The sequence below is a fragment of the Cebus imitator genome, unplaced genomic scaffold (assembly GCF_001604975.1).
Source record: "Cebus imitator isolate Cc_AM_T3 unplaced genomic scaffold, Cebus_imitator-1.0 Scaffold127, whole genome shotgun sequence".
Taxonomy (NCBI): domain Eukaryota; kingdom Metazoa; phylum Chordata; class Mammalia; order Primates; family Cebidae; genus Cebus; species Cebus imitator.
Genome location: NW_016107442.1, coordinates 3,908,922 through 3,923,783, shown reverse-complemented (window position 1 = coordinate 3,923,783; position 14,862 = coordinate 3,908,922). Strand labels below are relative to the sequence as shown.

General features: G+C 40.6%; 2 protein-coding genes across 5 annotated transcripts in view; both read right to left on the bottom strand.

Moving 5' to 3' along the window:
- FAM184B (family with sequence similarity 184 member B) overlaps positions 1-4,708 on the bottom strand; it is a 141,825-nt gene extending 137,117 nt beyond the window's left edge. For 3 of the 4 annotated variants that reach the window (XM_017540586.2, XM_037742784.1, XM_037742786.1), the window contains exon 1: positions 4,203-4,708. In XM_017540586.2, coding sequence (XP_017396075.1) covers positions 4,203-4,349 — 147 coding nt within the window. In that variant the 5' untranslated portion in view covers positions 4,350-4,708. The remainder of the gene's footprint in view (positions 1-4,202) is intronic. The other variant, XM_037742785.1, reaches the window with a different exon arrangement.
- Positions 4,709-8,386: 3,678 nt separating this feature from the next.
- DCAF16 (DDB1 and CUL4 associated factor 16) overlaps positions 8,387-14,862 on the bottom strand; it is a 24,973-nt gene continuing 18,497 nt past the window's right edge. The window contains exon 4 of the transcript XR_005202171.1: positions 8,387-8,421. The gene's annotated coding sequence lies outside the window, so the exon portion shown is untranslated. The remainder of the gene's footprint in view (positions 8,422-14,862) is intronic.

The following is a 14,862-nucleotide window of genomic DNA, read 5'->3' as shown; positions in this document are numbered from 1 at the left end:
AAAAAAAAAAAAAAAAAAAAGGATTAGATGGAAAGAATAATATATTATATGGTCTCATTTAGAGATAATTTAAAGAGATGGGAAGTAGATGAATAGTTGGCTGGGGCTGGCAGTGGGAACAGGAACTGATTACAAACGGGCACAAGGGAAGATTAATTCCAGGTGATGAAAATGTCCCTAAAACTGGATTATGGTTATGGCTCAATGACTGAAACAATGTTGAACAGAACACTTAAAACAGGTGAATTTTATGATATATAAATTACACCTCAATAAAGCTGTAAAAATTTAAAAAACTATTAATGAAAATTAGGCAGAAAGAAAATAGAGCAATCTTAGAAATAAAAAATATAATTATTGAAATTCAGAAAATTTAACAGATGGGGCTGGGGGCAGTGGCTCATGCCTGTAATCCCAGTACTTTGGGAGGCTGAGGCGGGCAGATTATGAGGTCAAGAGATCGAGATCATTCTGGCCAACATGGTGAAACCCGTCTACTAAAAATATAAAAATTAGCTGGGTATGCTGGCAACCAGGCAAGACTCAGTCTCAAAAAAAAAATAAATAAATAAAAATAGCAAACAACAACAACAAAAACTTAATAGATGGGTAAAACTCTGGACTACACAAATTATTTAGAAGACTGGCAAATTGGAAGGCAAGGAATTCACCAGGGTGCAACACAAAGACAAAAACTTTTTTAAAAAAATAACATCTCAGGATACAGATAGTGAGGCTTCCTCACTTACCTAATGGTAGTGCCAGAAAACATAATGGAGGTAATGGCTAGGAAGTAATATTGCAAGAGAAAATCAGTAATAATTTTCCAGAATTAAAGAAAGGACATGCACACCTGTAATCCCAGCACTTTGGGAAGCCAACGCAGGAGGATTGCTTGAGCTCAGGAGTTTGAGATCAGCCTGGGCAACATAGTGAGACCCTGTCTGTACAAAAAAAAATTTTTTTTAAATTAGCTGGGCATGGTGGCTCATGCTTGTAGTCCAGCTTGAGCCTGGGAAGTCAAGGCTGCAGTGAGCTATGATCATCACACCACTGCAACACTCCAGCCTGGATGACATAGTGAGACCCTGTCTCAAAAAAAAAAAACAAAAAAAACCAGCACATAATAAACCTCAACAGATACTGCCTCCCACTTTTGCAGAAGATAAAGATAAACTAACACCAAGACAGTTCTAGTAAACCTGTTGAACCACAAAAATAAACTGAACAAATCTGAAATGTTATCAAGGACAAAAGACAGCTTATTTACAAAGGAATGAAAATTACATTGAAGCTAGATTTTTTAACCAGCAACAATTAGTACCAGAAGACAGTGGAGTACTATTATCAGTGTGGTATGGGAAAATAACTATTCACTAGAATCTTATATCCAAATAAATTATCATACAACAGTGAGGGCAAAATTAAGACATTTTCCAATACACAATGAATTCCCTCCCATACCAACACACCTACGAAAGAACTATTAAAGGATGGACTTCAGCCAGAAAAAAAGTGAACCCAATGGATCACTGTAGATCCAAGAAAAAAAAATGAGCAGAAAAATTGATAAAATGTCAGTAAACTTTTTAACTACAAAAACTATTTTTAAATTTAGGAAGAAATCGATTGAATGTGGTAGCACATGCCTGAGCTTTGGGAGGCTGAGGCAGGAGGATTGCTTGAGGCCAGGAGTTGGAGACCAGCCTGGGCAACATAGTGAGACTCTATTTCTACAAAAAGTTTTTGAAAAACAAAAAATTAGCCAGGAGTGGTGGCGTACACCTATTCCTAGCTACTTGGGGGGCTGAGGTGGGAGGCTCACTTGAGGCCAGGAGTTTGAGGCTGCAGTCAGCCATGTCTGTGCCACTGCACTCCAGCCTGGGTAACAGAGCAAGATCCTGTCTCTTAAACAAACAAACGGAAGTAAAAATAAAACTCTAGGCAGCAATAATAGGATGGAAAGGAAGGGGCTGTTAAATGAGTAAAATATACAAAGTGTTTTCATGGGAAGAAACAGTTACTAATCTTGTTGGAAAAAAATCAGAGTAAGAATATATGTTGAAAAATAAAAGATGATTCTGAGAATAATAGAAATAAAACCTAAAGCTCTCAAACCAGTAGTGGAATATGGCTTACTTTACTAATCTGACAGAAGGCAAGAATGGAAGAAAAAAGCAAGGAGAAAGAATGTTAAATGAAAAACACAAGATCCAGTGGAAGAAAACCCCAGTTAAATCAGTAATCGCAATAAATGTCTGTGGATTACATTCACCTGTCAGAAACACAACCAAAATAAAACTCATAGAAAGATTAAATATGACAATATGAAAAATATTTCACATACACATAGTAGCCAAAAGAAGGGTGGCCTACTAATAACAAAAATTTCTAATTTAAACAATTAGCATAAAAATGGTAAACAAAGGCACTACATAAGCATCAATCATGATTTCTAATACATAATATACTTTAAAAAACACTGCCTACTGTGTGCCAAGAATCATGTATGCCTTCTATACTGCTATATTTTCGGGCTTAGCACATAATAGGTATGTCATAATATTGAGTGGAATGATTTCTATATTATATCGAAGTGATCCGTTTATGTGTTTGTCATACCACAAAGGCAAGACCATATCTTACTAATTATTATGCCATTAACATTCAGCGTAGTGCTGGCACATAGTAGGAATTCCACAAGTCCACAGTAAATTCAGGGATCATCTATTCCATAAAATCTGCCCTCACTGTTCCTCCCATACTGATTTGTCCTTTGTTTCTACTTAAACACTCGTAATTAAAACACTCCTAATTAGAAACACCCAATTTAGCAACCAAGACATAGTCTCCTAGCTTTCAATATTTCAAATCTTGTTTTTCTAAAAATATTTTAGATTCTTTGAAGATAGAGAAGGTGCCTTGCACTGTGCCAAGTGCCTTTTCAGGTACTTGAATAAATACATATTTTGGTTGATGTCACTTTAGATGAATGTAGGTTAGATCAATAGTACCAGCCATACAAGTCAAGGACTATAAGGGTTATCTCCATTCCCTTTTTTCATCCTTTGACCAAAGAGAGCCCTGTTTGGAGACAGGTTCATGTGCAAAGAATGTGAAGTTAATGAGACAGGTGGGAGAAGGCGGCTAGGGTTCAATTCCAAACCTCTGTGCTTTATTCCTCCTGGCAAAACAGTGCAGTTGTTGGGGCAGGGGGAGGGGAATGTCTGTGATCCCACAAAAAAGTGGGTGTGGGAAGTGAGAGGGAGATAGTGAGGAAAGAGAGCATGCTCCAGACACTACAGGACAGACCTGGACCTGACTTTTCCCTGGCAGGCATGGCACCAGGAGTTTATTATGAGGCCAAAAGGAAACCCCAAGACAAACAACTAAATTCATCCACTTGAAACCTTGCATAGGAGGCAGTGAGCGATGTTGTTGTCCATCTAGACAAGGCACAGAGGGGAGTCAGGGACAAGGAGGTCCTAAATGGGGAGCTGCAGTGGGTTAACAAAGAGCACTGGTGACATTTTCTTGCTCATCTTCCTGAAAAAGACATAGTGTGGAGAGGTTCAATCGGGGCCCTGCACGAGGTAGGGAGGTGGGCTGGCTGACCTCCCAAGGTCCTTCCTAATCTCATAATTATTTGGTGAATCGTGCTCTTCCCCATTTACGCTCCTACACACGTCTGCACCCAGTTTGATAGTAAGTCCCCCGGGCTGCATTCCAGGTTTAGTGCGTTCCCACGCAAGCTCAACAAATGACACAAATATTTGTTGAATGAAGGAATAAAAGGATCAAGTGTTTAAACAGAGCCTACATGACCTCCCCAGCTGTAAAGTATGACAGTTGAATGAAATCCCAACATTGTAGGCACGGCCACTTGAGCAAAGCTGGCGGACGGACACACACGCGCGCGCTCACTCGATTCACATTCCCACCTTGGAAAAGCACAGACCACCTGCTCAGCAAGCAGGTTGTGGGAATTTCCTTGGCAAGGATCCTCTTTCTCTGCTGCTTTAGGATGGTGACTTTAGAAGGTCAAGTCACCCAGATTTAGGACCGCTTCCTTTCCCGGTTGGCCTCTGGGACAAAGTTTCTGCCTGGATTCGGCCCGGGCCTCCGGGGACGTGCATCCACACTCCCTCCCGGCTCCGGTGCCCCGGGAGCTCAGCAAGCTGGCCAGCTGCGCCCCACCTTACCTTGGTGAGCTGGGCGATCTTCTTGCACATTTTCACGTGCATCTCGGGATCACAGTCCATTCTCCAGCCAGCGCCACCGCGGGCGTCGGCTTTGGATTCCAGGCAAGTCCCGGGCGGGTTTATTTTGCTGTTGAGAGCAGAAGCCATTGCTAAAACGCGCCCAGCGCTCAAAGACTCTCGCTCGTGTTCTCCCTGCCCAAAGTGTGCACGTGCGCGCGCGCGCGGGCGTGCGAGAATGTGGGCTTTCTCGGGAGAGGTGGCACTGCAGTCCCCCCGCCTGCACCGCTGCTTGGCCCCCGCTTCCCAGAGGTCTCCGCCTCCCGGGCCCACCCGCGAGCCCACCCTTTCTCCTCTCCCGCTGGCTCTCTGGCTGGCTGGCTCCGCGGGCACCCGCACCCTGCGGCGAGGCGCCGGCACCCCGCACGTGTCGCTGGCGATCCGCCTGCAGCTCACCAGCCAGTGCGGGTTTCATCTGCAAGCGGAGAGATTCCGCGGCGAGAAGCCTCCAGCCTTGCGGGGGTTGCACTGGGCGAGTGCGGCGCTCTTGGACACGTGGGTGGCGCGCGACCCTGGACTCCGTGGCGACGGACCCCACCCGAGGTGGGCATCTCAGGCCAAGGATGAAGAAGAGCCTCCGGAGAGGGGCAGGGCACAATGACCCGTGGCTCCGGAGTCTCCGAGCTGAGGGCGGAGATGGGGGTGGGGGACGAGATGCTAAGAGAGGGGCGGGTAGGTGAAGGGGAGCCACCGGGACTCGAGGAGGTGTAGGGTTCCGGGGCGCGCTGTGTGAGCCACCGCCTGAGTTGCGGGAGTGCACGGCGGGGCTGGGGATGGGAGCCTTCCATTCTGGATCTTGGAGAGGAGCCAGGACGTTGCGGGAGGATTGCTGGAGATGCCCAAACAAAGAGGAGAACCCAAGGGGATGGCAGGGTGAGAGTAACCGAAATCTGAAATTCAAGTGAGAAACGTGTTATGCAGGAAGCGGCAGGGACGCAGAGACAAAGTCATTAGAGGGGTAGAAAGGATGGTGTCAGGTGCGGGAAAGGAATGGAGCAGTTAGATGAGTAATAGATGGAACTGAAAATGTAAGTAAACTGAGCCCAGTGAAAGTAAAATGAGTTGTTCAAATCCACACTACTGGCCTTGGGCAGACTGGAGCCAGACTGTCAAGTTTTCGGATTCTGAGCTGGTGCCTGTTTAGTGTTTGGTGAGGGGAGAGGTTAGCGGGCCAAATTTCTTTCTGCCGTGTTCTCTGGTTTCAAACGGTGGGCTTTGAGAAAAGGGATTGTACCGTGATCAGCTTTTTCTAAAATCTGAATAATAGCGTCTTCATGATAGTTTGCATGGTGAATGTGTATTTTTACCAACTGCCTTATATCAGAAATTTTAATAATCGTTGTAAACCAAGCAAGGAAGCTTCAAAGGGTCTCAGAAACCACAGTACCACCCGTCCATACTGAAGGTAACAATACCCATTTTTATCGAGGAGGAAAATTGACCCAGAAAATTTGTACCTAGTCAGGCAATTACATGTAGCACTGTTTCTGAAACAGACATTTGTATCCTAGATTCTGTATCAAATTACCAACCTCAGTTTTTGATTTCTAGTTTACCATCTTCAAGTTCTCTTTTTAGCACAAACCCTCCCTCCCCCAGTTCCTTTAGAAAACAGAAGGCCTGAATCAAAATCATGACCAAGGATTCTGCACCCTATCCTAGATTCCATGAATCAAAACCTCTGAGGATGGGGGTCAGGGGGTCAGGAATCCACATTAAACAGGTCTCTGCTTAATTCCAAATTGTGTAAATTGTGTATTTAGAATGTTTTCTTCAGGATCTTAATATACACTAAATTTTACAGGAATTCAACCACTGTGTAAACTAAAGGAAAATTAGCCTTTTTGGTCAAGAACTTTACCAAAAGCTGTTCACCATTTTGGAAAACCACATCAAGGGTTAGGTGGCTCCTGATATTTGATTGCCAATACAACACACTTCTTTAATTTTTAATTTTTTTGAGATAGAGTCTTACTCTGTTACCCAGGCTGGAGTGCAGTGGCATGATCTCGGCTCACTGCAACCTCTACCTCCTGAGTTTAAACCATCCTGGTGCCTCAGCCTCCGGAGTAGCTGGAATAACAGGTGTGCGCCACCAAGCCCGGGCAACTTTTGTATTTTTAGTAGAGACAGGGTTTCGCCAGGTTGGTCTCGAACTCCTGTCCTCAAGTGAAACTGTCCACCTAGGCCTCCCAAAGTGCTGGAATTACAGGTGTGAGCCACTGTGCCCAGCCACCACACACTTCTAACTGCCATATTCATGGTGAGCCTACCTATATACGCAAGCATCTGAGTACTACATTATGTCCCTCAGTATCAATAGGGGATTTGTTCCAGGACCCTTCAGATACCAAAATCCATGGATGTTCAAGTTACTTATATAAAATGGTATAGCATTTGCATATAACCTACTCACATACTCTTGTATACATTAAATCATCTCTATATTACTTACAGTACCTGATATAATGTAAATGTTATATAAATAGTTGTTATACTGTATTGTTTAGGGAATGAAAAATAGTCTGTATATGTTCAGTATAGATGCAAACATCCACTTCTTTTCCTCAAATATTTTTGACTTGTGGTTAGTTGAATTTGAGGATGTGGAACACATTGATACGGAGGGCCAATTAATTGTATGTATTATTTAATTATAATGAAATGTCGAGAATCAAATGTCAAAAATATCAAAGTCAAGAAATTATGCAGATTTTTAAATGTATGTATTATCTATGAATTTCAAGATAGTAACATGAATCTTATAAAAAGTCGGGTCTGAAAAGAACTGAAAACCATTGCTCTAGATGATCTTATACACACTAAAGTTTAGAAAAACTACAAGTCTAACCCCAAGTTTTAGGTTTTTAATAATGATTTCATTATGTCCTGGGCTAACATATGCTCTAGTAGGGAAAATTATACTTTCAACTTTACAATGGAAGACAATGGAAAAATCAGATTCCCTTATCAGCTTTGTTGGCCCACAGCTGCTATAATCAAGGCACCAGGAGCTGACCTGTTTTGGAGAGTCCTCTGCAGTTCCTAGGATTTTCCAGCACTGGGATTAGTAGGTCCCTTTATACCACCAGGAATGAAATTGAGGTCAGAAGAGAATTAAGTAGTATATCAAATGTGGAGGTGGAATTACACTTATTGGGCCACTAATGTCATAATGGCACTGTGCTAAGCCCTTTGCACATGTTCTGACCTTCTGTAAGGTACTTATTGTCATCCTCATTCTACAGACTAGGGAAGTGAAGCTAAGGCAGTCTGAGTCCCCAGCTGTATATAGCTAGTGAATGGATCTGGGTCTATCTGACTTCAAAGGTGATATTCTTTCCAACTGATTTGTCTTTTCTTTAGATCACAAATATAGGCTTCCCAGAGTACAATGCTGGCAATATGAATTTATTTCTTTTTAAAATTCTTATTTTTTAAAATAGAAACAGGTCTCACTATGTTTTCCAGGCTGATCTTGAACTCCTGACTTCAAATAATCTTCCTATCTCAGCCTACCAAAAGTGCTGGAATTACAGGTGTGAGCCACTGTGCCTGGTCAAAAAAATTTTAAATCATAATTGATTTGTCCTTTCTTTAGATTATAAACTTCTTGCAGTATCCCCCCCCAAACATCCTCACCCATAATAATACAAACAAAAACAACAAAAGAGTAAAGGCAAGCAAAAATAACTCCACATCCCAAACTCAGAGAAAATTATTATTAATATTTTGGAGAAGATACTTCTAGACATTTCTGTGTACACATATAGAAAATGTTAACAAACATATATGTATTTATGTATTCCAGAAATGTTTTACACATTTCTGTGTAAACTATAAACAAATACTATAATAATTTTTTTTTTTTTTAAGAGAGAGAGTGTTGCTCTTGTTGCCCAGGCTGGAGTGCAGTGGCCCAATCTCAGCAACCTCCGCCTCCCGGGTTCAAAAGGTTCTCTTGCCTCAGCCTCCTGCGTAGCTGGGATTACAGGCATGTGCCACCATGCCTGGCTAATTTTTGTATTTTTAGTAGAGATGGGGTTTCACCATGTTGGCCAGGCTGGTCTCGAAATCCTGACCTCAGGATATCCACTAGCCTTGGCCTTCTAAAGTGCTGGGATTATAGGCGTGAGCCACTGTGCCCGGCCAATAATGTTTTCTCGTTTTGTTTTTGAGACTCAGTCTTGCTCTATCGCCCAGGATGGAGTGCAGTGGCTTGATCTTGGCTCACTACAACCTCTGCCTCCCGGGTTCAAGTGATTCTTCTGCCTCAGCCTCCCAAGTAGCTGGGATTATAGGTACCTGCCACTATACCCGGCTAATTTTTGTAGTTTTAGTAGAGATGGGGTTTCTCCATGTTGGCCAGGCTGGTCTCAAACTCCTGACCTCAAGTGATCCGCCCACCTCGGCCTCCCAAAATGTTAGGATTACAGGTGTGAGTCACCATGCCCTGCCTATAATAATGTCTTTGAACCCTACCTACTCAGTAATATAAAGTGAGTATCTTTTTGTCAATGAAGGTCTATATTCCCATTCTTTTTTTTTTTAATTTTTTAATTTTTTTAAATTTTTAAACTTTTTTTTCCATTTATTTTATTGCATTTTAGGTTTTGGGGTACATGTGAAGAACATGCAAGATTGTTGCATAGGTACACACGTGGCAGTGTATATTCCCATTCTTAACCAGTCTTCCATGACATACAATACCATTTATCTTCTACTGGACAATTTTTAAAAATATTTTAAGCAAAAATATTTAGTGTATTTTTGTAATGTATGCTTGCTGTATTATGAGGATATTAAATTCCGTCCAAAGGGATAGATAGAAAAGGAATATATGAAACTCATGTGTTAAATATAATGGGCAAACAAGTAGCCTGTAAAATAGGCAGGATTAAGATGTATTGAGTATAGATAGCATAGTGTCAGACATGACAAAGAGAATAAATGGAATATATGTAAAAAGGATGGAACAAGAGTGTTCCTAATGAACAGAACAAGGTGTGGGAAAGGCCTAGTTGCAATGTGCAGACAATGCCACCTTCAGGCTGACATTCATTCCTGAAATGGCCATTCATTAGTGACACCCATTCTGGCCCCATTTCTGTTCTGCCACAGAAACACCGATTAAGAACATGGCTCTAGTTGGGAGCGGTGGCTCATGCCTATAATCCCACATTTTGGGAGGCTAATGTGGGAAGATTGCTTGAGCTCAGAAGTTCGAGGCTGCAGTGAACTATGAACCTGCCACTGCACTCTAGCCTGGGTGACAGAGTGAGATCCTTTCTTTAAAAACAAAAACAAAAAGACATGGCTCTCAGCAGGCCATTAGCTAGGTATCCTTGGCCCTGAGTTTCTGACAGAGCAAGTGTGCACTGGCTGTTGGCACTGCTAAGCCCCCATTTTCAGTCTTGGCTGCGGTCCTGATGACCTATCAGAGGTAATGGCTGATGTAGCAGGTAGACACCACAACACTGTGTAGCATGGGATTCAGGTAATTTGTCCTCCCACCTTTCTTGGACCCTATCCTAAGTGTGCTAAACTTCACTATATCTTTCCACCTTCATTTTGTTTAAAAGTGATAAGGCTGGGTGCAGTGGCTCACACCTGTAATCTCAGCACTTTGGGAGGCTGAGGCGGGCAGATCACAAGGTCAGGAGTTTGAGACCAGCCTGGCCAACATGCTGAAACCCCATCTCTACTAAAAATACAAAAATTAGCCAGGTGTGGTGGCATGCACCTGCAGTCCCAGCTACTTGGGAGGCTGAGGCAGAAGAATTGCTTGAACCTGGGAGTCGGAGGTTGCAGCAAGCTGAGATCGCGCCACTGCACTCCATCCTGAGCAACTCCAGCCTGTCTCCAAAAAAAAAAAAAAAAAAAAGTGATAAACCATGTGATCTGAGCCTCTTAATTTGGGGTGTGAGGTTTCCTGTTCATGACATCTGGGACAGCCTGCCTGATCGTGCATTTAAAGTTTACTACTACATCAAGGTAACTGCATACATGATATTGTTGTAAGTGGGTTTTTGCACAGATGTGCAAGTGTTTCTACAGAAATATTCCCCCACATCATTTGTTTGCTGGTAGAACAGAATACCTTCCCACAACTTGATTAGTCATTGTTTTTGCCTTGCTTTCTTGCTGCTTACAAAGAGCTCTTCCTTCATATGGGATTTTAGCACTTTGCCTATCATATATATTGCAAACATTTCCTGTAGTTAGTGGATTTTTTTTCTAGCTTTCTCATGCTTGATAAACATTTTGAATTTTTATGTAGAAAATCTGTTGATCTTTTCCCTTACATTGTTTGACTTTTTCCTCATGCTTAGAAAAGTCTTCTCCACCCCAGATTATGAGGAAAAGGGAATCCGTAGTTTATTCTAGTACTTTTATAACTTCATTTAAAATATGTTTATCTATCTGGGATTTATGCTGATACATGGAATGAGGTTAGATTTCAGACGTAAGCTTTTCCAGATGGCTCAAGGTTGTCCCAACAGGTATTAAATAATCCATCTCTACCACGCTGATACTCTAAGTGCTGCCTTAGGTGATTCTTTGGTAAAATTTTACTTAAGTAGATTTACTTAGGCTAAAGCTTTTAATTAGCATTTTCTTTCCTAATCAGTTAAGTAGCATGGGTACTTATTGTTGTTATTACTCCTAATATACTACATATCTAAAAAGTTCGCATTCTTGAGTATTTCACTTAACCCCCTTCCCTAGAAGGCTATTTCCCCTTCTATGCCTGACTCATTCCTACTCATCTTACAGATCTCAGCCTGAATGTCACTTCCACAGGAAAGCTGTCCCTGTAGTTGCAGATCAGCTTACATGTTTTTAAAATATGTTCTCGTAGCTCTGCATTTCCCGTATAGCACCTATGCTGTATTTTATTTTTAAAAGCTGATGTTTTCTTTCAAACATCGTCCCTTTTTTTGAGTGAAGAATGTAAGAACACGTGTAAATTTGCATCATGCTTTTTAAAAAATAAATTGTAATCCTAACATACATTAACTAGTATTCAGGGTTTCATTATATATAGCATGGTATCAAATCTTCTGTCTCATCTCTCAGGGAGAAAAATGAATACCTCTTTTACACAATGGCAACATTTGTACTGAGATTTCAGTATATTGACATAACACCATGGAGCATGACATTTTGGAATAAAATATTTTGTGGCAAAGTTATAGTCAGATTGTGTTAAATATTCATATGATCATTTTGAGCTGTGTACTAAGTGGCAACTGAAATTTTTTAATAGAATAAAGTATTGGTAATACATCTGATCTTCGGTTGAATATTGCAATGTTTCTCAATTTCTTTCTTTGGAATTGACTCCTGCTGTTTTTGGTGGTGGTTGTCCTCTACAGTGTCTCTGCAGACAAGTATTATCCAAAGGATTTAGATGGGGCTAGAAATTCTCAAATATTAGTAAACATAAAATTTGTTTATATTTACTAAACAAGGAGCTTGATAAAAATGAATACTTCTGCCTCTCCATCTCAGAAATGTTGATTCAGTCGGTCTGGGGTCAGGCATTTAAAACAATCTCTTCAGTGATGCTGTTGTTGATGCTACCAGATACCATGTTGAGAATTGCTTAATGGCCCAACCAAGTCTTGCCAGTTCCCTCTATTTGCTTTGTGATGTTCTTGTCCTCTCTGCTATTCACATTCCAAAAGCCTTCAAATCTCAGTTCAAATCACAGCAATGAGGTAGCCCTGGACTAACTACTCCAGTCAGAGATGCTGTCTTTGCTCCTATAGCAGTTAGTTATTTCACTAAATGTTAGAAATATTATATACTATTAACATACTATGACACAGTATTGTAATATTTTAAATAAAGCAACATAATTGAATTTATCATTTTGAGATATTGTGACACAGAGGTCTAGTTTTAAGTTCAGAGGTCTAGTGTTAAGTTCAGTTTCAATATTGACTTAGTAGCTGTTATAACCAAAAACCTATGAAATTTCATTGATTCAAGTAAAGAATAACATTATGTGCGCTTACCAAATTATGTTACAAATTTTGCAATCTGATCCACCAATTTTCAAAAAGGATTTTGCTGAAATTCAGTAAAGTTGTATCTTCTAAGACCAATCAATTCTCACAAGCTAATCATGAAATAATGTATTTTTGAACACGTAATACATTCATATGGAACGACATTCAAAAGTGAAAAAATGATAAGTTTCCCTTCCACCTTTTTTCCTGGTCACTGGTTCCATTCCCCCAGGGGCAACCAGTTCTATTAATACAGAAGCATTCTGAGCATGTAGGTATTTTCTGATCCATTTTGTGCTTACTCCCATAATGAATGAAGAAGGACATGGTTCTCTTATACCGTACCTTCTAGACATTCCTCAGCCTTATTTGCTTAGAATTTCACTAATCACTTAATGTAACTACAGTTGTAGTAACATTATGGTTCACAGTCAAACAATTATCACAATTACTCCTACTTTATTAGAAAACACCTTCCACACCGTGTTTTTTAGTCACTACCTCCTGGGGATGCACTGGAGTCTGTGCTAGCCTCAATGTTCCACAAAAATCTGGTTTTAGGCACTGGCCTTGGCCTTTGGGAGGCTATATAGCTAACTTCCACCTTCAACATTATCTTTGTTATTCTAGAAATTGTACCTGATCAATAATAATGGCTTGGTTTTCAGACAAACATCGTATCTGGTCAGATTAATAGCATCTGCAGTATTAACAAAGCAAGCATATTATTAAGGTGATGCTAATTGCTAAAATACACAAGTAGCTTGACATGGTTTTTTTGCTCACATAGTCTGAGTTATTGGTCTTTGGACCTCTTTCCTCTTTAAAGTGAATCAAGGATCAGCTTCTTCTATCTTGTGGGTCCACCATCGCCCTCGGGCCTGATAGTCATCTGCATCCAGCCAACAAAAGGCAAACAAGAACACAGAGAAGATATATTCACTTCTAAAACACCTTGGCCTTGAAGTAACACACCAATTCTGTTGTCACTCCACTGGCAAAAACTGATTATATGCACTATCTAGGTATAAGGGGGTCAGGGAAATGTAATTTCTGGCTGGGTAGCAATTTCTTATAATTGTACACTATGAAAAGGGAGCACACATTTTTAATGGACATAAAATTATCTACTGCAAATAATTCAGACTTATTGCAGATTACCTGATTTTTTTAAAAAAGACCAGGTCTCTTACTCTGTAGCCCAGGCTGCAGTATGGTGGTGTGGACTCAAGTAATCCTTCCATCTCAGCCTCCTGAATAGCTGGGACCATAGGTGCATTCCACCATACCCGGATAATTAAAAAAAAAATTTGGTAGAGATGAGGTCTCCCTATGTTGCCCAGGCTGGTCTCACAAGGGATTCTATCGTGTCAGCCTCCCAAAATGCTGGGATTATAGGCATGAGCTGCTGCGCCTCGCCTGAACACTCGTTTTTAAATAAAGGTAAACATAAACATTCCAGTTATAAATTGAAAGGAAAAAAAAATCTCACTGCAATGTAGGCTTTATGAAGGCGGGAATTTTTATCTATTTTGTTTATTGCTAAATTACTAGTGCTTGGCACCGTGTAGGTGCTCAATAAATATTTGTTGAGTGACTGACTGAATGAATGTGCTTCTATCAATAAGTCAACACATTAATATGTATGTACTACAAAAATAAAGTGCTACAAATAATTAACTGTGAAAAGTGTCATTTTTTTTTGTACAGAAACTGATACTGAGAACTTTCTGGTAGTTGAATAATAGGGAAGTAGAAGGATAGTAAGACCAGTTAATATTTAAAATAGTAAGACCAGATAATGTCTAAAAGAATACCTAAAAAATGTAAAAAAATTTTTTAAATAATAATGTATGGTAGAACAATACAGATTTGGTTATAATTCTAATGCAGAATTGGTGTGCTAACATTCACAATTTTAAACAAAATAAGTGTTAAGAACTGTTTGATTTTTAGTTAATTTATGCCCCTTAGATAGTTTTTAGGAAGAAATCCAATTTGGGAATTCTCCAGTCTTTTGGGAATAACTTAAAAACAGAATGTCAACTTTCCTACCCCAAATTCCATGGGAAAAAAAAAAACCCTCCAAAGACATAAATGTCATATGCCATAAATCCCCTTTAATTTGGGTAAAATAATGTGAAGGAAAAAGTTTTAGAGAAAAATGAGATACTTACAAATATTCTCTTCTCAGAATCAAATTTGAAAATGTATCTTAAATGTGAAAGCTAAAACTATAAACCTTCTAAAAAAATAGGAGACTATCTTCATAATATTCAAGTTAACAAAGATTTGTTAAAGCACTAACCATAGCCGGGCGCAGTGGCTCACGCCTGTAATCCCAGCACTTGGGAGGCCGAGGCGGGTGGATCACGAGGTCAAGAGATCAAGACCATCCTGGCCAACATGGAGAAACCCCGTCTCTACTAAAAAAAAAATACAAAAATTAGCTGGGTGTGGCGGCCCACGCCTGTTGTCCCAGCTACTCAGGAGGCTGAGACAGGAGAATTGCTTGAACCTGGGAGGTGGAGGTTGCAGTGAGCCAAGATCGTGCCATTGCACTCCAGCTTGGCAACAGAGCAGCA